Source organism: Takifugu flavidus, chromosome 1, assembly GCF_003711565.1.
Source record: "Takifugu flavidus isolate HTHZ2018 chromosome 1, ASM371156v2, whole genome shotgun sequence".
NCBI lineage: Eukaryota > Metazoa > Chordata > Actinopteri > Tetraodontiformes > Tetraodontidae > Takifugu > Takifugu flavidus.
The window spans coordinates 1,700,610-1,726,236 of record NC_079520.1 but is presented as its reverse complement, the minus strand read 5'-3'; the positions used below and the strand labels follow the sequence as shown (position 1 = coordinate 1,726,236).

General features: G+C 46.3%; 1 protein-coding gene across 16 annotated transcripts; it reads right to left on the bottom strand.

Moving 5' to 3' along the window:
• Nucleotides 1-224: 224 nt before the first annotated feature.
• lrrfip1a (leucine rich repeat (in FLII) interacting protein 1a) lies at nt 225-25,349 on the bottom strand. 16 transcript variants are annotated; one of them, XM_057026944.1, is made up of 29 exons: nt 24,780-25,345; nt 17,528-17,614; nt 14,657-14,674; nt 14,461-14,532; nt 13,571-13,612; nt 13,238-13,315; nt 13,084-13,119; nt 12,569-12,628; nt 12,450-12,491; nt 12,313-12,372; nt 11,537-11,596; nt 11,180-11,263; nt 11,044-11,088; nt 10,619-10,675; nt 10,354-10,425; nt 9,842-9,934; nt 9,369-9,395; nt 9,158-9,283; nt 8,710-8,781; nt 7,787-7,957; nt 7,621-7,713; nt 7,346-7,438; nt 7,099-7,191; nt 6,840-6,978; nt 2,462-2,511; nt 1,890-2,010; nt 1,722-1,801; nt 1,533-1,637; nt 225-1,218 (listed from the first exon to the last, which is right to left on the bottom strand). In XM_057026944.1, the coding sequence occupies exons 1-29, from the start codon at nt 24,867-24,869 to the stop codon at nt 1,114-1,116; spliced, it is 2,271 nt and encodes a 756-aa protein (XP_056882924.1). In that variant the 5' UTR covers nt 24,870-25,345; the 3' UTR covers nt 225-1,113. The 16 variants fall into 16 exon arrangements, with proteins under 16 accessions (XP_056882924.1, XP_056883010.1, XP_056883096.1 ...); XM_057027030.1 differs by lacking the exons at nt 7,099-7,191; nt 7,346-7,438 and having other exon boundaries at nt 24,780-25,348; XM_057027116.1 differs by lacking the exons at nt 225-1,218; nt 1,533-1,637; nt 1,722-1,801 and having other exon boundaries at nt 1,889-2,069; nt 24,780-25,349.
• Nucleotides 25,350-25,627: the final 278 nt, after the last annotated feature.

Below are 25,627 nucleotides of genomic sequence, written 5' to 3'. Positions count from 1 at the left end.
GGAAGTTCAGTTATCACTAGTAAATGGCATAAGCAACACCTGCAAGCCAAAGATTTAATTTTAGAGGCAAAAATAGTACAAAAAGCAAAACCATCAATATCAACTGATTTGTACAATTACTGTGTATAATTATTACCATTATAAAAGTCACTGATCTTTGTGAAATGAAATCCTGAGTGTTTGGCCTCAAACATGGACGCATGAAATGGACACGCAGATAAAAAGACAGTTTCAGCTTTTATTGCACAAAGAAAGCAGTTTGTTTCCTTGCAGACATTGTAAAGCTTTGTAAATGGTGACGCGTCATGTCCCCAGAGTTGACCGTGTTCCTGCTGAACCCTCAGTGGTTAGAGTCGTCCCTGGGCTGGAGGTGCAGCACGGAGCAGATGGAAGCCTAAAGACGCGAGTGGTTTAGCAGCTGCGGCTCAAACGGTTAAACAAGCTGTCAGACTACTGGCAACAATTAAGAGTTTGGAGGAACCTTAAACAACAGGTGGAGCAACAAGACTGTTTTTTGGTTCTCTTGATGCGTTGGATGTGGATTTGATGAACCCATGGAGCTACTGGGCCGACTGGATCTCTCAGGTCTGCCAAGATCCTGATTGGATGATAGCGTGAATATCAGGAGTTCAGGGAAAGTTGTTAATGCTGCCTCCACAAAACTGGGCAACCTGTTCTTACCTGCAAAGTTTTACAAGTGCAAAAGACACCAATTTGTTTTTACAACACATTTTGGCTTTGGATGCAAATAAGGACGGAAAAAAAAATCAATTAAAGAAAACATTTCATTTCAAGAAATATCTCGTCCTTTCTGCCGAGCAGATTTGAGCCATTCAATTCTGTCCCCAACATGACATCATGTTGATGCGAGGCAGGACGTCTCTGGCCGAGCTGAGACGCCACGGAGAGCGTCGTCTTCTGGCCTGGAACCTCCATCTGGCCCATTCCCTCCATTTCAGCATCCACTGCCCATCACATTAGGTCCTTATAGGAAGAATCCTCAAAAAAATGGCACATTTTTGGTGTCTACTGGGACAACATAATTTAACGTCTTAATGGCTGCTCTCCAGCAGACCGAAGAAAAAGCCTGATAACAGAGAGATCTCAAAGGGGTTACGGAGTCTGTGCCCCACGACTGGACTTCATCTTCTCCAGTCTTTTAGAAAGGTGACTGTTGTTTGACTCGAGTTCGTCCACTTTGTCCAGCGCCGAGCGTAACTGTTGAGCGAAGAGAGAAGATAACTAGACTCAACGAGGCTCATTCATCCAGTAGAAACAAAGCAAAAATCAACACAATCCTTCAGGAGATGTTGGATCTGATCTCTCTCGGATTAAAAGATCTCAATTGGCTCCTTTATCTGTTTAACTGCTAAACAGGAAGTTGATGTGCTTCGACCGGCCCTGAAAACAAATGTTCACCATCTTTTCTGTTTTATAGAAGCAAATTTTAAATGGCATGACTAAGCTGGTTTATACAGTCAGAACCCCCCCCCCGGCAGGACGACATGGGCTGGAGCAGAAAAAGACGCTACCTCTCTCTGGAGTTTTCGCTTCTCTGCCTTCAGCTCATCCTCCACTTTCTCCGAGTTCTCTGCAGCAGTTTTGTAGCGCATCACCTGCCCTTCAAGTCTGGTGACCTGGAAACCAACAAGCAGCCATGTGGAACGAGCAGCCATCATCATGTTGGGATATGATCTCTGAATTCATTCTTCTCGGCTCACGTTCTGCTCCAAGGCCGTGGATTCTTGTTCTGCCTTCACCAGCTTGAACTTCAGATCAGTTATGACCCTGTTTGAATCTCCTGGATAAAGGAGAGCAAACAGGGTCAAGTTATTGGGAAATGACATTAAAATAATTAAAATTGTATTTTTGTGAAAGTGGGTTCCTACTCTGAAGTTCTACAATGCTTGGATCAGTGCCATTCTCAAGGATGTCACCGTCTGGACTAGAACCGTTCTCTGTGCCGTTCTTATGCGTCTTCTGCTCCAACTGAGCCTTCAGCTTCTTCACCTGCAGGTGGACGCAGATCACATCCCAGCTGAACGCTGAGCTCAGCAGGTGTGCAAAGACTGAGAACACAGAATATCTCTGTTCTCCTATTAAAAAGCATTTTCCTCCTTTTATAACATCAAATGAGGCATCTAAAACAACCATCTTTCCTTGACATGTGCTGCATTTACCATCATTTCTCTTCTTCTTGAGATCCAGATGCTCAGAAATACTGTAAAACCTGACATGTTGCGTTTTAGTTTAGCTGGTTCTCTTTACTAAATGCCAATAAAGGAGGAGAAACAGCCCGAGAACTCTGTCCTGCTTCGTTGAAGCACTCAGACCCTTTAACTCAGCGTGCAACTGAGCAGATTTCACCTCCTGACAGCAACAGTGCTTCGTCAAGTTTAGCCCCCCCCAAAAGATGACAGGTTACCGTCGGATGATCACTCCTTATTAAAGTTAGACAGACCTGCTCAATCATCTTCTCGCGCTCGTCCACCAGTTTCCTCAGACGAATCTCTGAAAGAAAAAGAGGTTCTTTCGTTTCAGTCTGACGCGATCACATCGATAAAACCTTACGTAGGCGTGAGGCCGCCAGAGTAAAAACTGCACATGCTACGGTCCCAATTTAAAAGACAAATTACTCAAGGACATACCAGGGTTGGAAGGTGCCAAGGAGATGATGGACGGGGCAGGACAGGGCAGGGCGGGGTGGGTCAGGGTGGGAGGTTGATGCATGCAAGACATCCATGGGCAGTGACGGAGTGTGAGGGGTGAGGTTAGCATGCACAACTGTGGAGGAGAGGGTCAAGGCCACACACACACACACACACACACACACACACACACACACACACACACACACACACACACACACCACACACACACACACACACACACACCAAGCCGATCACAGAAAACACACTCAAGTCTGGGAACAGCAGGTTTATTAGCAGTTCAGTGAAGGCTTCCCACCATCATCTTCATCACAAACAAACGCACACGTTTACACACCTCCCTTGAGAAAACATGTAAAAGCTACAAACAACATTCATGTTTTAGTTGGACGTCACTGAATAAAATACACGAATACAAGATTGGGATGGACTTATTTGCTAAACTCCTCCGATGGAGGGAGGACGGCTGATTGGATGTTCTCTAACAACAGCATCACCACCACATCCTTCTGTCGTTACTGACTAATTACAAGACGACTAGATGATTACACACTTCACTAGAATGTACAGATGGTGATCTTGTAAAGGCAAGAAACTCAGGTTGGTCCTCTCGTGCAACACCTTGCACCACCAGACCACCCTGAGGTGGGTCTTCATCGGAGCTCTACAAGCATCTCAGTGTTCAGCAGCTCAATCCAAGAACGGCAGTATCGTTTGGTAGAGTGATGGTAACAACCAGATGACGTCAAAAGACCGAAAATAATCAATAAAAATTCAACTGGAAGAAATCGACGCAGTTTTACTGTTAATTTAGGACAGAATCAAAGTGCTCTTTACTGAAATGACCTGGACGGGATGTGCAACCAGCCGCCAGCTAAGACATCTTACAGTCCTCTTTGCCCTTAGCTTTGGCTTTCTTGCCGTTCTTCTTCGCCTCTTTTGGGGCCTGTGGGGGTTCAGGATTTCCCGCCACCAGCTCGGGACCCTTTTCCAAAAGCAGATCTCCACCGTGCAGCTGCTGGAGTGCATCCAAACCTTCCTCTACAGGTGAAGAAACCGCCTGTCCAACAACCGGACCCGGTCCTTCCTCTACACACGCCTCTTCCTCCGCTGGATTTTTCTGTTCTTCACGCATATTTTCAGATGCAACCGTTTCCGGTGTATCTGACCTTTGACCTGCATCAACCGTGCACTTCTCCTCTCCTGCTGGATCACGGCTTGGATTTTGGCAAGGACCGGACCTGCCTGGGTCACATTCATCGGACAAGACTTCAACTCCTTCCTCAAACGCTTCCATTTTGGGACTTCGCAGATCTGCTCTGACGGGCGTTTCCACGTCAATGTCGTCAAAATCAAAAGACTGTCCTTCCTCTTCATCCTCGTCGGACTCGTGCAGGTTTGGCTGCGCTGACTCGTCATCCCAGTCATCTTTGATGGGTTCTTCAAGCGTTCCCCTCACTGAATTCAGAGGTGTCTCGTGGAGCCGATTATTGGGACTCATTTTGTGTTCAGCAACTTCCAAAATGGCGGATTCTGTGCTGTGGACATGGTCATCTTCGGGGCACCGATGAAGAGCTTCAGCTTGTGGAGGCTCTGGGCTATTTAACATGTTGGTGGTGTCAGGGAACACCTCAGGAGCCTGGTCTTTACCCTGGAACCCCTGGTCTTCTGCATCCCCCAGTCCTTCAGCTGGCTCTGGTGCTTCCAGACTCTTCTCAGACTCAAGTACAGCAGCAACTTCTGCTGCCAAACCATCAGTTTTTTCTTCACACGAGGAGCAATTGGACTCGGAGGGAACTCCAGCTTCCCTTAAATCAACCTTCAGCTCCTCTTCTGGTTTCAGCTCAGGTTCGATAATTAGATTTGAGTTCTCCCCTCTGTCCTCCTCATCATTCATTCTCTCATCTTCCTCCTCTGAAACCTCATCAACAACCTTATCTGGACCATCTGCCCCCACAGATGCAGGTCCTGAACCGGACAAGGACTCGAACCCATCACCAGGAGGTAGTGAGGTATCCTCACTGTCAGACTGGACTGTGCTGATGTGGTCGTCTCTCAGAACACTGGGTTCCGAGTCTGAATTTTCAGGTTCCCTATTCATGCTGTCAAGTTTAATCTCATCAACGTGCCCATCCTCTCCTGCACCACCAACACTTCCTGACTCAGTTTGGATGGAACCGGCTGACGTGTCATGTTCCCTTAAACTTTCAGCCACAGCGGTTCTGCCCACTTTGTCAACACCATCAGCGTTAAACCCACTTTTGGAGTCGTGAACATGTTCAGAACTGCTGCAGCGCTCCTCTGGAACACAGCACCTTTCTGATCTCTCCTCTGTTTTTGGTGTTTCCTCGTCTTCTCTGCCATCTGCTCTGGACTCGGAGGAAGGTTTAATGTCAGAAGGTTCATCGGGTTTCACCGCCTCTACCGTTTCCACGGTTTCAGTTTCCAAACCTTGTTCATCATCTTGCTCGTCGTTCTTGGCATCGGTTCTGGATTCTCTGGGAGGTTCGAAGATTTCCACGGCCTCTGCTGCTTCTCCTGTTTCACTCTCCAAATTTAGTTCATCCTTCTCTTTCTCGAGCGCGTGAGCTGGAACACGAGCAACACTTTCTGGAGCGGTTGAAGCTTCAACCACAATGTTGTCGACTTCTGAACCTTGTTTCTCATCATCGTTGACCACCGTTTCTCCGATCGCTTCGTTTGGGATGAAGCTTTCAGTGGGTTTGGTCAGCTCCCCCTCTCCAGTTTCTTGTCTGTCCTGCCCGTCTTCAGCTTTATCTGCAACTTTAGTTATGGAACCATCAATAGCAAGTTCTGCAGTGGATTCAGTGGCTTTTTCCTCTGAACACGTTTCTTTATTCGCGTGTCGCTTCTCATCCTCATGTACTCCTCCTTTCTTTTTAGCTCTTTTCTTCTTCTTTTTCTTTTTCCCAGCAGCAGCAGCACCTTGTGACCTGGTCGACGTTTCCTTATCTGCCTCTTCATCCTTGTCTGCCTCTTCTTTACTCTGAGGGTCTTTCTGAAGAGCAGAGCTGGACGCATCTAACTGAGGTTCTTGGTGTTCAGAGATGTTACAGGACTCTTTAGGATAATCACTACACAACATGCCTTTACTCTCCATCTCCACTACGCTATCTGTCTCTAATGAAACTCCCTCTTCAAGAGTTGGTGAAGGGTTTCTTTCAGAAGAGGATGTCACTGCTTGCAGATTAGGACTGTCATCACTTAGAAATATATCTTTGTCTTTTGTGATTAAATGTTCATGAACTACTTCTTCAACATCTTCTGTTGGAGACTCCGGTTCTCTTGCCGGCAGCTCATCTGTTGGCGCTTCCAGCATGGGCACGCCGACATTTTCAGAACCCAACTGATTCTCTTTGGCTTCCTCAAACATTTCTCTGTGTTGTTTCGGTTGCAGCTCTTCCTCCAGAGTTTCCTCAGGGTTGCCTGAGAGATCATGAAGAGCCAAAAGTGATTGAAAATGAAGACTAATCCTCACAAGGATGTGAAGCAGCAAAGGGAAAAATAAGGCTGAAGACTGGTTGATTGGTTCAATCAGTGGCCAGAAAGAGAAGCAGAGCGCCAAGATGGTCAAGAGGAAGACAAGAAGAAGAAGATGAAGAACTGGAAGAACGGTAAATTTAAGTTCCCGAGTCCCAGAATATCAACTTCACCAATGACAAGCAGATTGTTTTAGACTCCAGAATGCCACCAGCCACACGTACCACCCTCACTAAACTGTGATCCAGAACACATGCACGGAAGACAGATGGACAAGAATCACAAAACATAAATCATAAAGATTTGTAAAGAAAAAAGCAAGATAGATGAGGTTAGATAGATGAGGCTGGTGTTTTAATTAATGCCATTAAAAGACAGACAGTGAAAGAGGAAGCACACAATTCATTTCTCCACTGAAACGTGTGTAAAATATTCTTATTAACAATTTTTTTTAAATCACCAGACTTATCCTACCTTCAGATCAGTGCAAATCAAAAAACACAGGACACTTAAGTTCACTCCAAAATTCCACATCATCGGTTCAATATGTTAAACTAAACAAAAAGTGAATCATTGTTTTGAGTAAATTTTGTCCTTTATGTTTAGATTTTGGAATGAACTGGATGTTAAGTGGTGCAGTGACACGTGTGAACTGGAAGTCTTTTTTACCCAGCATGCTGTTCCCCTCTGGTGGGGAGGCCTGAGGCTCTGCAGAGGAAACGGGCTCTGTGCTGGGTGCTCCGTCCACACCCGCCTCTCCGACGTCCCCGTTGACGTTTAGATCGGATCCCAGCACTACGCCGTGTTTCTAGTCACAATAAAAGAGCAAACTTTAGATTTTATACATTTCTTAAAAGTGATTTTTCCACATTTGCTTGCAGAAGTGTCCACAGCAGCCCATCGGCAGCACCCACGTCTGGCCAAGTACCTTCAAAATGTCTTTGAGCTTCACCACCTCTTCTCTGAGGTCATCTCGCTCAATTCGGATGGCATCTGTGTATTCTTTCTGTCGCTCTAAGGCCTGAGCAGAGCCCCGAGTGTCGCAGCATGAAAGGAGGTGACCAGTTATTTGAGACGTGCAAAGTAGGAAAAGTAGAAGTCAGTGTCGTGCACGAGAGAAACGGAAGGCTAACTGTGGAAAAGGTAAGGCAACGCTGCAGGCTCAGCAGTCGTACCCCGATTTTTTTATCCTTCCACTCCACCGTCTCCTGGAGGTCGGATATTTCTCTAACAAAACCCTCCTGTTTCATGTTCAGCTGACGGATCTCCTGAACGGCACGAAGAGCAGATGTTTGAGAAGGAGAGAAAATAACGGTCCATGCATTTATACAGCATATGAACTATAAAGCTGTGAAAAGAGACGTGCGGAAGGTGACAAAGTAGTTCCAAGCAGCTGTTTTTCAGTCTCTGCCCTGACGTGACTGTGACACACCTTCACACAAATACTCACATTTAGCAGCTCTTCGCTCTGTTTGAGCGTCTCTTTTATTTCACTGAACTGAAACTGAAGCACACTGTGGGCGTGTTTCTCTCTTTCCAGCTCCTGGGGGGACACAGGAGACGGCTTATCACCAAGGTTTTTCTGGCCTTCGGCTGTCCTCGGAGCTCACACTCACCTTGACTTTATCCTCGTATCCTCGTTGGGACTCAGACAGCAGCTCCTCCAGCTCCATCAGGGAGTCCTTCAGTGTGTCCACCTGGTACATCAGGTTGTTCTTCTCATTGTCCAGCTGTGCGTTGGACACCATGGCCTTACGATACTTCTCCTCCACCTCAGTTAGTGTATACTAATAATGAACAGAGGGATGGATAGAAGACGTGCTGGGATCAAATCTTTTTACCGACCGTTTCAGGCTTTCTTTACAGATCTATGAAGTCAGCGTTCAAATATGGTTTCAAAGCTTGTAACATCCTTTAGTCCATGCGTGGAAGGAGGCACGCGCACACACACACACACACACACACACACACACACACAAATGCAGTAGAAGACCTGTAATAACACCTTATTGACACACACACACACACACACACACACACACACACAAATGCAGTAGAAGACCTGTAATCACACCTTATTGATACACACACACACACACACACACACATAGAAACATGCAGTAGAAGACCTGTAATCACACCTTATTGATACACACACACACACACACACACAGAAACATGCAGTAGAAGACCTGTAATCACACCTTATTGATACACACACACACACACACACACACACACACACTGATATTAATAGAGTCCAAATTCTGATTAAAGCAATTAGATCATATCTGATTGATCATTTTTGCAAATGCGAAACACACTCAAGACACAAATCCCCTCTAAAATAAACATGCGTGTTCCTGCATATTTGTCCCAGTGTTAGTAACAAGAAAACGTCCACAGCAACTCAGGCTCATATTCTGGGGCTTTTCCACAGTTCTATCACTACTCGACTTGTCAGTGATTCCAGTGAAGAAAAGCACCGTCAGTCAGTCACCAGTGAAGCTGCACCTCTGAGTCAGACTCGGGCTGATACCTTGACTTCTTTTAGGTTCTGAGTGTACTTGATTTCCACATCCTGAATCTGATCCTTGAGTTCATGAATCTCCTGGAGAAGAGCGCAGCAGCGAGAGCAGCAGTGAGCAGAAGATTTGCAGCATGAGAGCGACAGAAAAGCGAGCAGCAGCAATACGTGTTAGCGGGTGGAAACAGGACATTTTTTAGCTGAACACGTTAATGGATGAAATAAAATTCCTTCATTTGTTGATGCATAAAATCTGGGCGTCACAATAGCCATTACAGTAAACTGTTTAGTTCCCCATAGTCATAAACATTGGAAGATTCTGTCCAACATGCCAGTGTTGTCTGAATCTCTGCCTGCTGGAACATTACTGGAGGCCTAAATGTGCTGACAGAAGTAGCTTAAAGAGAACAGAGAAAAGCGCATCAGCACCCTCTCTGAACCCACTGTAACATATATTTACCTTAATTTCCCTCAACGAAGTCTCTGCATCTACAGTTAAGGCCGTCTCGCCGCTTCCTCTCCGCGACGACGTCCCACCCAAGGATGTGAGAGTTCCAGCTGTCAGGGCAGAAGCTGCTCGGGATCCCTGAGAAATTAAAAAGAGGAAGCTTCATTTTAGAGTCCAATTCCTCATAAATGGAGATAAAAGTTTGAGAAATAGAGCCGCTCACCTTCTCCAGATAATCGCTCTCCTCCACCTGTTGAGACAGTAAAATACAGTCAGAGCATGAAGACCTGGTGAGGAGGAAGAAGGTCCCAATGTCCCCTCAGGTAGGAAGACTTAACTGAAACACTCCAAGCTGCTCTTGGTTTGTGAGCATATTAACAGAAAGGTTAACAGGCAAACAAGATGAGACAAAAACACCTCCAGGATAAAAAACAAAATCCCCAAAGTCACGTTGCCAAAATTAGTCTCACACATCAGAGATTAAAAATACGCACTCAAAAGCAAAACCGCTGCACAAGAGAAGCCGCACACGTTGAGAGTCCACACGCAAATCGACGCCCGACGCAACGTGCAAAATCAGCTCGGAGGTGTATAAAAAGGAAGGAACCACAGGAAAAACGGCAGAACACAGGCCGACGGAGCAGGAGCGCAGCTCTCATCGCAGCCTTGGCCCCCTGCAGGTGCAGAGCAACTCACGTCAGAAAAGTCAGGAATAGTAACATCGTCCAGATCCCGCGGGAGGCTGCTGGCCGCGCTCCTCAGGAAACTGGCCACCGAGCCGCAGTTGTCCTGCAGTGGCCACCAGGGGGGGAAACACAACAAGAGAGGAAGCCCAAACACTTCAGCCCAGGTCACCACTTCCAGAAAGGTCACATAGTTAAAATGTTTACAAGCCCTCTTGAGTGAAATCTGAATTTAAATAAATAAAAGGTGAAATAATTCAGGCACCACATGCCTGTCAAACACAGCGATTCCTCTGGAAGTTCTAAGAAAATGAGAAAACTGCTATAAAATAAATAGCTACAAAGCTGGATTAAGCTACATTTACTGGAGGATTTCTAGAATCAATCTTTTCTGATGCACCGATGCAGATTACAAATGTGTTTAACGTCTATGACTGGACACGTGTGAGGAGAAGAGTGTGATTTTAAAAACTACATTTATCCTATATTGCTGGTGTGAGGGTGTCTGGGGAGGGGGGGGCTCACCACTGGGCTGGTGCGGGCTGAACTAGCCCTGGAGGAGGTTCTGGAGCCACGATAACTACTGTACTCTACAGGCTGCAGAGGAAACACATTCACTGTTACATCTCCCTCAAATCCCCGAGTCGAGCACACGCACAAGGCTGAGGCCCGACAGCACAATCGGATCTAAACTTCCAATACAAGAAGTCACACGGGTTATAATTTCAGAACCAATCCATGCAGAAAAATAAGTTCTCACACTCAAACACAAACCAACTCAAAGTCTTACATGAGAGGCGGAAGCGCGGCGAGACCTGCTGCACAGACTGTCTTCATACAAGGAGTTCTACACGTGAGAAACATAAAACACCACATCATCGCAGGGCAACAGCTGAGCAGGCTCCACAGCACCGGATAGAACGCGTATAAGCTCTGAACTTACACTTTGGACCTAATCAACGGTGCAGTCATGTCAAGTGTTGTCTTTCACTCTACATAGAGTAACGGGACTTCACTACTGCGTGTCGTGATCAGAACAAACCCGCCACCCATAACACAGCACACGATGTCAGCAGTGACAGGTTAAATTCAAATAGTGAATTATTCATCAAATCTTGGTTCCAGTGACAAACAAGCTTCGTTTTACTGGCGTGGGTTAATATTCCTGTGTTCAACACTGTTAAAAAGGTAACTGGGAATCGTCTGGAAACCAACCCTACGATAGAGCTGCTGGGTGATGGAACCGAGCGAACCACACAACTGGAACAAAGGATGAGAAACTTAACTACTTCCTTTCCCCTCCACACACGGGAAGAGAGAAAACCCAGACACAAACAGTCTGTATACAGACCTGGTAACCATTGAAAGCTGAACTGGTGTTTCTGGAAGTTGACAGACCATTGAGACTGTACAAGTCAGAGGAAGCATAAGAGGCCTGAAATAAGAGAGCGGAGAGAAGGGGGAAGTAGGGGGACAGGTGGAAAATACAGCTGAGTCAGTGAACACAAGCAGCTTTTGAGGAAAAGGAAGGCGAAAGCACAAAAGAAAAAGCCCCCTCAATCTAAAACGTCCACTAAATGAAGGCGCTGAGCTGATTCATGCGCTCACATGCAACCTTCACCCAGGAATCAGGACTAGGCTGTAGTGAACACATCTTTAGGTGAGAGCTGAGCACCACAAGCTGTTAGCGGAGTGCAGCGCCACCCACCGGCTGCAGCTCTAGTCTGGAGCTACGAGACGCCCGGCTGTCATCGCTCAGTCTGGAGCTCTGAGGGTCAAACATCACAGAGGCTGCACGTCATCGTAAAAACATCTGAGTCACAGCGTTGTCAGTAGCACAGAGGTCTATGTTGCACAAAACTAGTGTTTTAACATTCACACAAGCCTCACAAAGAGTGACTTCTTTGCATGTATTTTTCCCAAGTTGACTCACAATAATTCAGCTTGAAAGACTAAAAAAAAAACCTGTAGCCTGAAGTTCAAAAATGTAACGTAACCATGGCAACCAGTACCACCAATTAACCAATTTAGAAGAAGTATAACACCTACTGCAAAATGTGCCAGATGCGATATCTTAACACTCAGAAGTGTTACTGAAACGGCAGGTATTTGTGTCGGTACAGAAATGCATTGTGGGATCTCTTTGCTGACAGACCCTCTACCGTTGGCCTGTTTTAATGGCTCTAAACATTTAAAATAACCAGTGATTTCATGCTGTGGGTTTGGACCATCTTACTGGTTGATTACCGGGTAAATAACAGCCACTGTTTCCTGTTTTACAGAGCAAATGAAGCTGCTCAGGGTGGCATTAAACTGGGAGCTCCTAATGGTGCCAGGAAACACAAGAACATCCTCGGTGCCTTTGCATTTCTCTGGCAGGCTCCCGCTTGTAGACAGCAGAGTTAGCACAGGTGTACACGTGCAGGGATGGACGATGCATTCAGGGTTACTGTAATCGGCGTGCTAGCGAGGTTGTTAACGCACCGTGAGGTCGAGCCTGGAGGAGCGAGAGACTCTGCTCTCGTCACTGAGTCTGGAGCTCTGCTAACAAGAGAAGTGCACGGTTGTGAATAATGTGCACATATTCAGGTGTGTACAGGCTGTTCCACGCAGCTACTGACCCTGCTGGATATAACGCTGTAGTCGTCCTCATATCCATTCCTCTGCAAATAAAGAGCACGGCTGAAGAAGTGTCTGTAGGCACGCCACCCGAACACTTACAGGCTGAGCATTTACGTACATCTCTGTCTTTGTGCTTATGTTTCTTCTTTTTCTTTGACTTCTTGTGCGAAACTGAGCCCTTGGAGTGAGACAGGGAGTACACGAGACAAGTCTATTCTTACCGGTATCACCATTGGTAAAGGAAAACACACGCACGCACATGTGTGAACACACACGCACACAAGTTCATGCAAGACGGGAACACCAAGAATCACTTCTTCCAAGTTCTGGGGAGTTTCAGTCGAAGTCCTGCACGTTCACCTGATTCTGTCAAACATCTACTAGGAAATTCCCCCTCGTGCATCTGGTGCCATGTTTTAGTTCAAGACGAGCTTATCTTGTTATGCACCATGACATCAGTAAAAATCAATAACGTGCGCAGACATGCGTTTTCCTCTGAAGAGAGTTCTTGTTAATCTCGAACAGCACACAGAGCACGTTTTAGGTTCTTAAAACTGTTAGTCACTATTTAGTCCTCACAAGGTTTCAGGTAGCCAGTTAAATCAATGGGCAACGTTCCCCCTCCCTCCTTACCCCTCCACTGTAAGCGCCAACAGCCTCAAGATCCGACTGCACAGCAGCAGCACCAGAGAGGGTCGCCCATGGAAACACAGTGGACAAGGTGGTAAATGCAACACGTAGGTCATGAAATGAAGTTTCCTGAAACTCGCTGGACTGTAACACTGACCCTGACGCTGCCCCGGCTGCCCACCGACATCCTCTCATCATCGTCTGAACGCTGTGTGAGAGAGCGGCACACTGAATCCTGCGTAAGGGTTTGGGAAAGTGGGAAAAGAGTGAATAAAGATGGCAAACAGTGCTACAACCACATGGCTTCAGTGGGTTCTGTCAGAGGTGGAGGCTCAAACAGGCGCGCCACTTATTTCACATGACCAAAATTCAACCAGAATTTCTCTAGATATGTTTTTTGCACTGCAAATGTTTTAACTGGAAGCTGACATGAGTGGTGAAGAACAGGATTACAGGGTGAAAAGACATGAGCAGAGGGAAGGTTACAAACCGTCTGAGTCCGTGAAGAACGTGAGTATCTCTCACTGTCCTCCTGGAGGTGGAGGGGTGATGAAGAGGAGGAGACGAAGAGGAGGAGACGAAGAGAGATGTTTCAGATCAGTGAAGCAAGGAGAGATGAATGATGACTCAGGTGTTTGAGCTCATAAAAACAGAAGTATTTCGTATAAAACTCCCTTCATTCCAAAACATGTAACACAAATTTGTGTTAAAAAGGGAATTCTGTTAAAATGTGTTGTTCTAACATCCTACTTTTGGTCACACAGGCTCTCAGCACAAACCTCTTTCTGTCATACAAGTCAAACTCATGCTCAACAGTCAGCAGCTTTGAGCATTCAGCTCACGGTGATGCACCTTCTCAGGCTGCAGGTCTGGCTGCTCCAAAGGTGAACAACTAAATCACCTTTGGTGGTTTGGGCACGGTGTGGACGAGAATTCGGTTTAAACAAATCCAGATGCAGACATGCACGTGCTTAAAACATGCTAAAACAAATCCAGCAGGAAAAACTGTCACCGCCAACTACGACCAACAGTTAGTCAACTACAAATGTGCAATAAATGAAGCATTAGTGAAATCACAGACCACCCGCTCCTGGTTTAGTCAGGGCTGCCTTTAAAGCTCTGATGGGAGAAGAACCTCAGGAGGTGACGGGGCAGATGGTCGTATGGAGCCAGGGCCAACCAGGCACCGTGCTCCTTTGAATAAGTGGATTACCATTAATGACCAAGCTTTTATTCCTCATAATCCGTTATTTTCTAAAAAGGCTTAATGGGAATTATGTGCAATTCAAAAGGCAGATTGGCACAAAGCAATCGCTTCCTGATAATCAGAGATAAATACACGTGGGGGCGAGGAAACATGCAGCAATGCAGAAACGGTACCATCCACTGTTCAATATCTCCCCATTTGCTGTCCCCTCGGTCATCTAATCGGGTGTCCAAGCCGTAATATTTCTAAAAGAGACAGGAAACCAGCGCAGGAACAAAAAACACACAGAAAGGAGGTCGGCACAATTGGATTTCAGGTCTGGGATAATAAGATAACAGTGTTAGGATCAATGAGGAAGAGGCTGCCTACCTTCTGCACCTGAAAGATCTACACAGCACCCACCAGAGGAGACGGGAGACACAAAGATGAAGAAGAAATTAAAAAGGGGGAAATATTCCGAGATGAAAGCTTTCAGAGTGTGGACAGACGGCACGCAGAGGCAGATTTCTGCAGACGAGAGCAGTTTGAGGAATGTGAAATGGCCCCGCTGTGGCGCTGACTGACCCAAGGAGACGAGTTCACTGGAGATTTACTGGCAACCTGGGTCAACAGGCATTTTCCCATGGTCCCCTTAGGTTGGCATCAGTGGCAGGAGGCCAGTTGGATCAAAGAAATGGTCCTAAAATCTTATCTGAGAGAGCTTTTCCACCTGTACTCGTTTACACCAGTCACACCGGTAGAACATTTCCAGTTTGGGAAAATTATGATAAAATTCAGCCGCCATCGTAGTTTCCCAGTTTCCCCAACCATTACGATCGGGGATTATTTCAGATCCAGGGGTCAAAGGTCGAGATGGGAAAGATCAGAATAATGAATGAGCTGACGGGTGAAGGTTATCTACACAGACACTGTAAAAAATACACTCAAAAATAACACTGTTTGTCCAAAAGACGACAAAAAGGCTAAAAACGTCTAGCAGCAAAGAAAACAAATGATAGTTTTGGCAGAGAAAAGTACATTTAAGTCTTTCAGCCCTGTACGAGTGGACGACTCTCACCTGGTTTGCCAACAACATCATGATATCAGGTTCATTTTTAGCGCTATTACACAGGTCTCACCAAAAACACCAGAGAACTTTCCGTTCCTTCATTTCAGCACAGGAAGCAGGATTTACCTTCCTCTCTCCTTCCTGTGCGTGTCCAACCTGTAAACCTCTGGACAGGGATTTTCAGCAGACCACTGGATCCCTTCGGTGTAGAACCTCGTGCCCTCGCAGCCTACTGCTCTCAATACGAGATTACGAGGTCACCGCCAAAGTCATGTGACCCAAGTCCCGATCCACTCATGTTTCAGTGGTCACCTGACTCATATCCGATCGTTGATCTAACTCTATACCAAATCACATGGTTTAGGTACCACATTGATCCACAGCAACCTTTGTGCCACTATGCTTCCTCTGCTCCCACTGTCCTGACCTTTGACCTGTCAGGACGGTCAGTGATAGAAACAGGCAGGAGAAAAGACACAACCATGCCATTAATGTATATTATAAATGAGTAGTGCTCTTTGAGACGTCCAATCATCTCTCCTTAAATGTCTGGACAGCTAATTAGCAACTGAGCCAGGCGCCATCATAAGCTCATTCATCACATCGGTTACACAATCGGCTTCAGTGCCTTTGACCCGTTCTGCTCAACTCACCGAACTCCCTGTCTTGATCGGAGGGGTTCCAGGGCGCCCAGTAATGGCAGCCCTAAGCCCCCTCCCTGCCAGCCGTCGCCCAGCCGTCCTGCCTACCTCCCTACGGTATCAGAAAGGATGGCATGGTTGGGGAGTCAGGACTCAGCCAAGTCCTTGATGGTGCGGCTCACAGCAGGACACGCGTCCACTTCTGTGCTGCAGCGGTCGAAGGTCCAGCCACAAATGTCATCCTCAGCACGTTAGAAAACATCCGAGAATCCAAGTCTTGACACGAGTGTAAAAACCCATAGTTGGAGTTCCACAACGAGGACTGCTCTGAGGCAGGCTGGACCGTGAAGCACAACCCGCTAAGCTCCTTTGGAACTCAGCTAAAGGGGTTTAAGGGTCATTCAGACACACGCGCACCAGACTCGGCTTAACAATGACTGTTAATCCATCGCATATGGCTTATCTATGTCTGTGGGTGCACGTGCAAACTGTTGTTTAAACTCAAATGTAGTTGTGCCGCCACGTACATGGCATCAGAAATGCACCGAAACGCCATGAAAGGCATCATTTAACAGCAGGAGTGTATAACCTTAAAATATAGAATATAAAAGCTATTCACTCCATTCATTTAAGTGTTTATGGTCATTTTTAAATTGTTTTGCAGTTTTTCTGGTAGATACTTGATTTTAATGTCGATTTTAGGTTCTACTAATCTATTCCAGTGCAGGATTGAAGCAGGATTTATTAAGTTTCATCAGTAAAAACAAAATAAATCAATAACTGTTACTCAATTTCAGCTGCACCCTTTAAATTAACAGTAAATGTTTTTAAATTAAAAGTTATTTAAAAAGTTGCCTTCTGCAGGATTAACAAACTTCAGGAAGAGGTTGAAGTCCATCAGGGATACAGACCATTAGAGCTGGAGGATCTTAACTCCAAATTGCCCTCCACGTAGCATTGAGTTGGTCTTTGGAGGTTCAGTAGGTGAGAGGAGACGACCTGTTGGGATTAATCCAGGCTAAGAATAGTGAGCTGGAGGAGTCGTGGCTCCCCGCACAGATGAGAGGTTCAACCCCAGAGAACCTCAAGTACGACACGTGGACTTTTGAGCTCTGCTTCCAACCCAGCAGAGCAAGAGAGAGGTGAGGCTCTCCTGTTGTGTTTTGATTGATTGATTTAGATTTTGGGGACTTTGGTCAGTAAAGATGTTGACAGAGGGACGTAGACTCCTTTACATTCAACCATTTTAGGATACTTCACTAACTAAGAAGACTAACAGTCATCAGGCATCAGTCATATATTTACGTACATCCCAACTATTTTTATTAAAAAAAAAACATTTCCTATGAACGGTCAAGCGGGAGCAGCGCACCGGGCTGTCCTCAGTCTACATCCTGTGACCTTTGACCCACAGATTAGTTGAGTCCCCCCCCCAAAGGGAAATGTGACAGGAAACATTGGTCCAAACTGCCCACGCAGTACCAACAAGTCAGGAAATCCGCTTTATTGTGCACCGCGGTGGTGGATGACGCCACTCTGACGGGTTCTCACCTCTTTCTGTTGCCTCTCCAGCTCCCTCATGCGGATCTCTCTGGCCTCTGCCCTGGCCGCCCTCTTCGCTGCCAGCCTGGCCTCGGCCTGGTGGACACAAACAGAAGCACAGAAAGAGAAGTTAGGCCTCCGCTAATGTGGCTGGACTGGAGGGAAGAGACGTCGGTACATAAATCAGGCGCCCAGTTCCTCAACAGGTACGAGTCCTGTTTGGCAAAGAGGGCTCATGTTTAGATTTACACGTCAATTCACATTTTCCTATAACAATAATGTCCAGTTTTCACAGGCTGTACATGGCATCGATGTGTATTTATGTAGCGTGAGCAGCGCTCAGGCGGTCCCCGCAGTGTGTGAATGTGTGTATTTATATGCATGTGCAGGCTTTGCCTTTGCTCCACTCAGAACTTAAATCAAGAGCAGGGTCTTTTCCTTAAAAGGAGCTCTTGCAGTGTTCTGTGCGAGTGTGTGAGCATTTCCTTCCTCTAACTTTGTGGCAGACTGTGTGGTTGCCGTCTAGGCGGGGTCACTGTAAACCCTCCTCTAATCGCGCTGATGCCAGTCACCATGACCGAGGAACAGGAAAGCAGACACAAAAAGAAAAGAGTCGGCTTCAAAGGAAACGTGAACGATCGCACGGCATTAAGAAGCATTTAGTGGTGACTCAGTTAAACCCCGGCTTCTCCCTCCAGCTACAGAACAAACCAGACTAGAAGCACAACATCTCATGAATGGTTTGATGGATTTTATGAACCAAACATTCATTTTACACTGACAAAAGAGAAAGAAAAATCTTTTATGCTTTATTATAGCATATCTGCATAAAATAAGCAAATATGGATGGTTTGTTTATAGACCAAGGGATCCAGATGGAGGCCATCCTGCTGTGATTACTCTTATTGCGAGTATTTGAGCCCTGATAACATACTTATAATATTTAATATCAACACTGCCTCTGTAACAACAACAATGGATGTTTCAAACTGTTTCTCAGCCTGCTGTTACACATCCAGACTTTAATTACGTAAGAGCCATCGGCCTGAAGATTCTGGACGACGGTGGCCTGAAAGGGAACAGCCGGCTTGTTGCTGCACCAGTAGAGATGGCTCTACCCTGCAGTCAGCAGCCTGGAGGGGTGTGTGTGTGTGTGTGTGTGTGTGTGTGTGTGTCCACCACCTGTCTGAGAACGGGTGCAACAGTGAGGACACGCAGAAAGTTTTGCATGCTGTTCTCATCCAGCATGAAAATATTTAATCAGGCAAGCGTCAAGAAAGCCCCTGACAGTCATCAGAGCCATGAGGGAGATAACCCAGGAATAGTTTTAACCGGCCGTGCATCAAGTGCATCAAGTCATTTCCTCACAGTCAGACATTACTCATCATCCTCGGCAATTTTCAAGGTCGCACCCTTAAAGACGTATAAAATGAGGCCCAACATGGCGATAACTAGCTGGCACTGAGGCCAATGTGAGCCAGAAACACATTTTAATGTTCATGAAGCTGGAGGTTAACAAGTTCCACCATAACTGGCTCATTCAGAACGCAAAGGTTTTTTTGTGGGAATGTTACAGGGAAAGGTTCAGGATGGAAAGTAAATGAGGCGTGGGCACCACTGTAGCACACACACACACACACGCACACACAATATTGCAGCACAAAATACACAATAACACAATCATATCAGCTTTAATAGGGTTTTCCTGTGAATGACATCGAACTGAACTAACAGGAAGTTGGAAACCAAAGCCAACAGTTATAATTTCTGCTGATGGACCAACTAAACCTTTTGGGAGATTTAACTTCTACAGAATCATTTTAAAGTTCGGTATATTTACGGTATATAAGAAACGCACACTCAGACATGCTGAATATCTAAAAGCCCCATCTGATCACAGGGAAACAGCCTCATATTTTAGGTCACAGCAGACGCCTGAAGCAGTGTCTAAGCTGCCGTGTTTAAACACAAAACACAGAAGTTCTGCCACTCAAGCACAAATTTGATAGTCAATGACATTAATTCCATTGGTAAACTGCCCCTGGACAGAACAGCACAGGAGCTTGAAGAAAGTGAGGCGTTCAGGAGCTGAATGATCACTGTAGATCCAGTAAAAACCCACCAGTTTAAACCTGCCACATTTCTGAAGGCCTCGCAGAAGTAGGACAAAAGACTGAATCAGTTTGAGAACTATTGAGAATAACCTAGATGGTCTCAGGTTAAATAAAAGCTGTTCTCATTTAGCATCATTTCAGTGTGGAAACCGTCCCTGTGAGAGTACATGAGCCAGATATTTGATCATCTAATGAAACAGCAACTGGCTCATTGCCTCTGAACCTATTTCCAGGTTTTTCAGGCTGTGTCAACTGTGTTCTGGTATTTCATAGACGGCCTATGAGCAGACACCTCTAGTGCCACCAGATCAAAATGCCAGCCTGGTCTGTCTCCATGTCCAGAGCTAAACTCCCACGACGCGAGTGCCAGTCAGCCACCAAAATAAACGGGCGTATTAATAGCTGTGAGGTGGTGACAGCTGGACAAAGAGAGCAAACGGAAAGAACTGCTAACAGCTAAAGTTTTGATAGAGTTCTAAATGAGGAGGGTTCACTGAGGACATCCAGACAAATGAAGACGTTTGAGAATGAGCATGTTCTTGAGTTTTATTGTTAAATTGGTTTGATAAAGGAAACCCATTCTTGTCTCCGGCCATGGTGCCAAACCTCAGGTAGCAGCAGCAGCTTCTCATCAGGTCAAAATTAAGAGGAACTGTTCTGGAACAAAGGTAAACCAACATGGAAGCATCAGACTAAAAACACTAGAAAGCTGCACTGGTCTAATCTGTCCAAGGCTGTCATTTATCTGAACTTCCTCTTTAACCAGATAACTGGCAGGAGACGTGTGAACAGTCTTCTCCAAGTCACCACGAGCCTGAAGAAGCAACTCTTGAAATACATTACGCCATAAACTGGGATGGAACAAACTCATCATCTCACAACTCAGAATGGTTACGCAATCCTTCGTGTACTTGTCGATTTCCTCAACGACTGTGTGTGATGGAACAATCACACCAAGGTTGGAACTGAATGGAATGTCAAGAAGAACTCAGGAAAACAACAAAAACAACCCACCACCATCCATTTAAGTTATTTCGGTTTAGGTTAACCACACGTTCGCTGTGGGGTCCCTTCCGTTTCCGTATGGAAGCAATAATTCCCCGACCTCGTTGCTCAGGGATCCGCAGCCCAGTGCTGCCCTGGTAGGGTGGGAGAACGCTGAACTTTACTCGCTGCCTCTGGACACCGACAGCCAACTATGGGATTGTTCTGTGGCAGGAGGTCAGGCACAGGCTCCCACCACAGGGAGTTACTAGTTCAACTAGTTACTATTCCACGTGTCAGAGAATTGAACAGATAAACCTCAGAGGATGCTTTTCCACCAACCTCTGAACCAGTCCCACTCCCAGCCCAGAGGGGTTCAACTCCCCGGCCCCGACCTCTGACCCCTAAATATCTGATTTAATCCTTCAATTAATCCTTGAACTGACGCTTGTTTCTGAAGGTTTTTTGTGACATGTTGATTTAAGAAGATAGCAAATGGATGGAATTCTCAGTGCTAGCTTGAAGGAGCACGTTCACAGAACCCCGTTTCCACACCTGCCTCCTCCTCAGAAATAGAACAGAACAGAACAGGTTTGCTGTAGGGTCTTCCAGAGGCAGCTCAATTCACGCTGCAACGCGCTGTTAGGGTGTATGCAGCCCATAAACGAGGCGGATGAATGGGTTTATATGGACCCTGATGGCTAATGCAGCATTATTGCCCAGGGTCCAGGCAGCACAGCAGAACTCCATCACCAGAAACCAGCAGTGGTGAATAAACAGGAAGGAGATCGGGATAACAATCTGCACGGGCTGTGCATGTGATGATGTCATTGAGAGGAAATCAACACACACACACTAACACACACAAACACTCTTCCATTTAAGGAGACCTCCATCAAGTCACAATGAAGAGAAACAAGTATCAGGAAATACAAGAGGAATTGTTTGTACCATTATTGAGTAACACCAGGTGAGGAGAGTTTAATGGAAGACATCCCATCGTGTTTAGACAGAATTCAGCGTTTCTGGATGGAAGTGCGGATTCATTCATTTTAGCCCTAGGCGACCTTCAGAATGACCAGGAAGACTGTGCAGTGAGCATCCAGGCCCAGACTAATCCCCTCTAAATGCTCCGGTCTCTCCCCGAGCCTCTGACCACCGACCACAAACCTCTGACATAATCCCCCAGTTCACCTGGTGGCTTTAGAATAAACAGAATAAACAGCAGAGACCATGGAAGACAGGAAATACTACTATTACTACTAACGACCAAAGGATTTTAGAAAGAAAATCAAAGAGAACTATCTCATTTCTTTCTTTAAAAGACTAAAGACGACCACATTTGCCTTCATAGGATCAGAAAAGTCTAAAGAAAACAAACTGGTGAGAGACAAGCGATGCTCATCGTATTGTCTGTATGTTGATGGGTTTTTTAAAAAGAGCAAATCAATTTGTAATTTAACAGTTAAACTATAATCTTGTGTGATGTAGAACAGTTGAATTCACTTATCAAGGGTGCCGTCGGGCTAATCTGAACACTTCCAGGCCGTAGCTGTGAGCTGGTGACCCAACGCCGACCATGCTGGCTGTGATCTGAGTGTCATACTGGGACCATTGTCCCCAGGACGGTGATGCTGGTGGACGTTAGCGCGACAGAAACAAACACAAACTGACTGTTGTGCCATCAGAGATGAGACAATGTGCTGATCCCCTTTGACAGAAGGGCCACGGCTCCACTCACATGATGGAAAAACAGGATTTTAGGTTGCTTTTTTTTTGATCACCTGGAATACGAACACCGATTTTCACATTCATTCTTCTTGTTCCATGTGTCCGTGACATTTGGCCCATGCCCAAATCTCATTCTACCTTTCCACCAGTGGGTTGTGTGACGCCCGTGTTTTTCATAGAGGTAATAGAACCGCTTATTACTCAAGTACCAGACAGGGGTACAAGAGGGCGTGGCTGGAACATCGCACATCACCGTCGGCTACGTAATCTTCACCTTAAAGAGTCCAAATGTTGGCAGAACGCTGAGCTGTAGCTGGGAAAAGAGCAGAATGACACTGAAATCCAACAGCTAGAAGTAGCCTGTGGGGATTGGACTAATCCTTTCCAACCAAATTGTGATCCCCTGAGCTATCTGGTAAATAACCAAAAGCTTCAGTTGGCCCGCTCATCAGCCGACCGGGTCAACAAACTGTTTTTTTCTCAGACCAAAGGACAAGCAAACAGGCGACGTGCCCAGCGTGAGCGCCTGTAAACAGCCCCGCGCCGCCTCCCGGGCTTTCATTAAAAGTATAAACTGTCATGGGCATCTGAGTGTTTACAGGTCCGGAGAACGTCTTGGCTACAGCGAGCGCTCCTCTTAGGAACCTGGAACATCCGACCTGCTTCTGCGCCTTCGCCGGTTTTTATGGCAGCGACGTGCTACAATAAATACTTGTAGGAGTATTAAAATTGACATGGGAACAAACCAACTCCCTCAAGAACAGAATTACAACCCTCTCTGCTCTCAGTTATTTTATCCTGATTTTCCTTCCAAACATTTGCTGGCTGCCCAGCCGGGCCCAGACCGGGCCCAGACTGAACCCTGCAAAAGGCCCGCGGTGACACGACGCCCGTGGATGACATCCAAGACCAGAAGCTCACGTCACTGGAATCCTGCTCGATGGAAACTTCTGCTCCTTTCATCCACACTTACTGCCCCAGGGTCCAACAATTCCCTTCTTCCAAGCTGGTGAGATGGTTATTTGTTGGTCTGGGCCCATCCCCCACCCACCACCCCAATGCAAAACTAGGTTAGAGCAACAGCTGATCTTTCAGGAGGGTCTATTTTTAAAACTTTTGCAGAACAGGCCAACTCATCAAGGCCTACATTCCGTCCTGTCAGGGGACTGCCAGGGAGAGACGTGACCCTCCTGCTGCTTAAAGACGGAGCCTCTCTGCTTTACATGACAGGAAACGGGCTGCAATGAGGATTCTGCTGCTACCGCTACAAGAGGAGAATTGAGTCTTTTCTAAATATTTGGACGTCCACGGCTGCTACTCTCTTTGGCCCAAAGCCTCGGCGGGGTAGCGTTTCTGCCGTTGAAAATAGTCTACGACAAGTTCACGTCGGACGTGTGCAGGAATGTGCAGGCTCAGGCACATCGCCGGGGCAGAAATAGTGACGGCTCCTGACGCTCCATCTGTGAAAGGTTCTGCCTCAAAAAGCAGAAAAAGCATGAAAACAAGAGAGGATTTTGTCAGTTGGGGAGTGAAGTGCAACTGTGCCGAAACATCCGGGTTGGGTTTGGCAGCGGCTCAACTTCCTTCAAACCGACTGAAATGTGTCAGAGCTTCCCTTCATCAGGTCACGATCACAACCGGACTGGAGGACAAACTGGAGACGAGTGACTTTCACTGCTGGACACCGTCCCCAAACACGCACGGCTGCCTTTTCTAGATCGCTGCCATTTTTCTCATGTTAACGATTAACTTAGAGACTAGTTTTAGACCCACAAAGGTGGCCTAATCTCCAGCTTTAACCAGGAAGACTCCTGTCACGGTCCACCGACCCAACGCCCCCTTCATGTCATAAAGACATTAGAAACCTGCCAGGAAGTGACACCCTGGCGAGACAACTCTGGGTTTACCACATAATTACTGCAGATCAGATCTGTTTCAGCACCCCAAATATTTTATTTATTAGCTGTCAATCCTAAAATCCAAAGCATCTAATCAGATTCATTGATAACAGCCAACGTCCCTTCAGCTACTATAAATAGCAAAACTATTCTACAACCAATCTGGCAGCTCTACAATTCAATTCAGGTTTATTTCACCCCTCATGGCTTTTAGATGCATTTTAAACCGTTTCCTCTCGATCAAAAGCAGGAAGTTGCGCAGTGATCAGCTGTTTCACCAACGACTTTTATCTTCCAGTCTGACTTTATTCTGACTTGGGCCTCATTTAATATCACGGTCAATAAAGGCTCACCTGCCCTTTTCAAAAGGCGATGAATTTAAAGGCATTTAAATATATTTTCCCATCAGGAGGACCAATTATTAGCGTGGCAAAAAGGGGACAATAGGGAGGCAGCTGGGTGAGGACAGGGAGTTTGGAGCGGTCCTTCTGCGTCCACATGCGCGTCGGTTCCGCCCAAACTCCGGGAACTCACCTCTCTCGCTATGAGGTTCAGGGCATCGTCCTCCGCCGTCGAGCGCTCCTTCTTGGTGGATCTTTTCCGTCCGGTACCCTGAGTCCCCATGTTTCGGCCCCCTAGATGCAAAAAGGTCGGTGGTCCGACAGCGAAGCGGATAATCCAGACAGACGGAGCAGGAGCAGCTGCCTCCCGGCTCTCATGTGTGGCTGAAACTACCGACAGTTACAGACAGACACCAAAGGCACCGACCGCCGCGCACGCGCTCGTTATCTGCTCTCCCTTTTTTAACTTCTTCCTGTGTTTCTGTCAGCACGTGCGTTTGTGGTGCGTTTACGACCAGAGGCATTCACTTGTAGCCTCACAGCGTCCGCTGAAACCCTGTTACAGAAAGCTCTGTCATCCTGTACGCGCTCCTTGTGATCACATAAAGTCACACTATAAAGTAGCAATGTGGATGTGAACTCTTTCTATATATTTTCAATCGAATTCGCATTAGTTTGGCGGTGGTTTGATGAAGGCAGCAGACGCACCGTCGAAGTGAGGCTCGAAACTGTGACAAACGACAAACTTCAAACGCGACGCTCCATCGAGCTGCGTTCATGGCTATCGGAAATTTTAAGTGTATCATTTTCTCAATTTTAAAGTTGTCATTTGACTCACCCCGACCACAAATTCAGAAATGGCGGGAAAAAATAATAATAATAGAAAAATAAATAAAAACTCCCCCAACTTGATCCTTGGGATTTAATCCTGAGGGAAATAGTATAAATAAAAGTTTGGATGAACAGTAATGATAAACACGGAAGTCTCTATAAGCTCATTTACACGTATTTTTGAAAGTATGTATTTAAATCAAAACATAC

What these genes read in the sequence shown, in the direction of transcription:
- lrrfip1a (XM_057025859.1), bottom strand. Translation starts at nt 24,869, where the DNA reads ATGGGGACTCAGGGTACCGGACGGAAAAGATCCACCAAGAAGGAGCGC. An exon ending in CAGCCCGCACCAGCCCAGTG is followed by an intron (nt 9,935 to 10,353) that starts GTGAGCCCCCCC and finishes TGGCCACTGCAG; the next exon opens with GACAACTGCGGCTCGGTGGC. An exon ending in GATACGAGGATAAAGTCAAG is followed by an intron (nt 7,714 to 7,786) that starts GTGAGTGTGAGC and finishes GTGTCCCCCCAG; the next exon opens with GAGCTGGAAAGAGAGAAACA.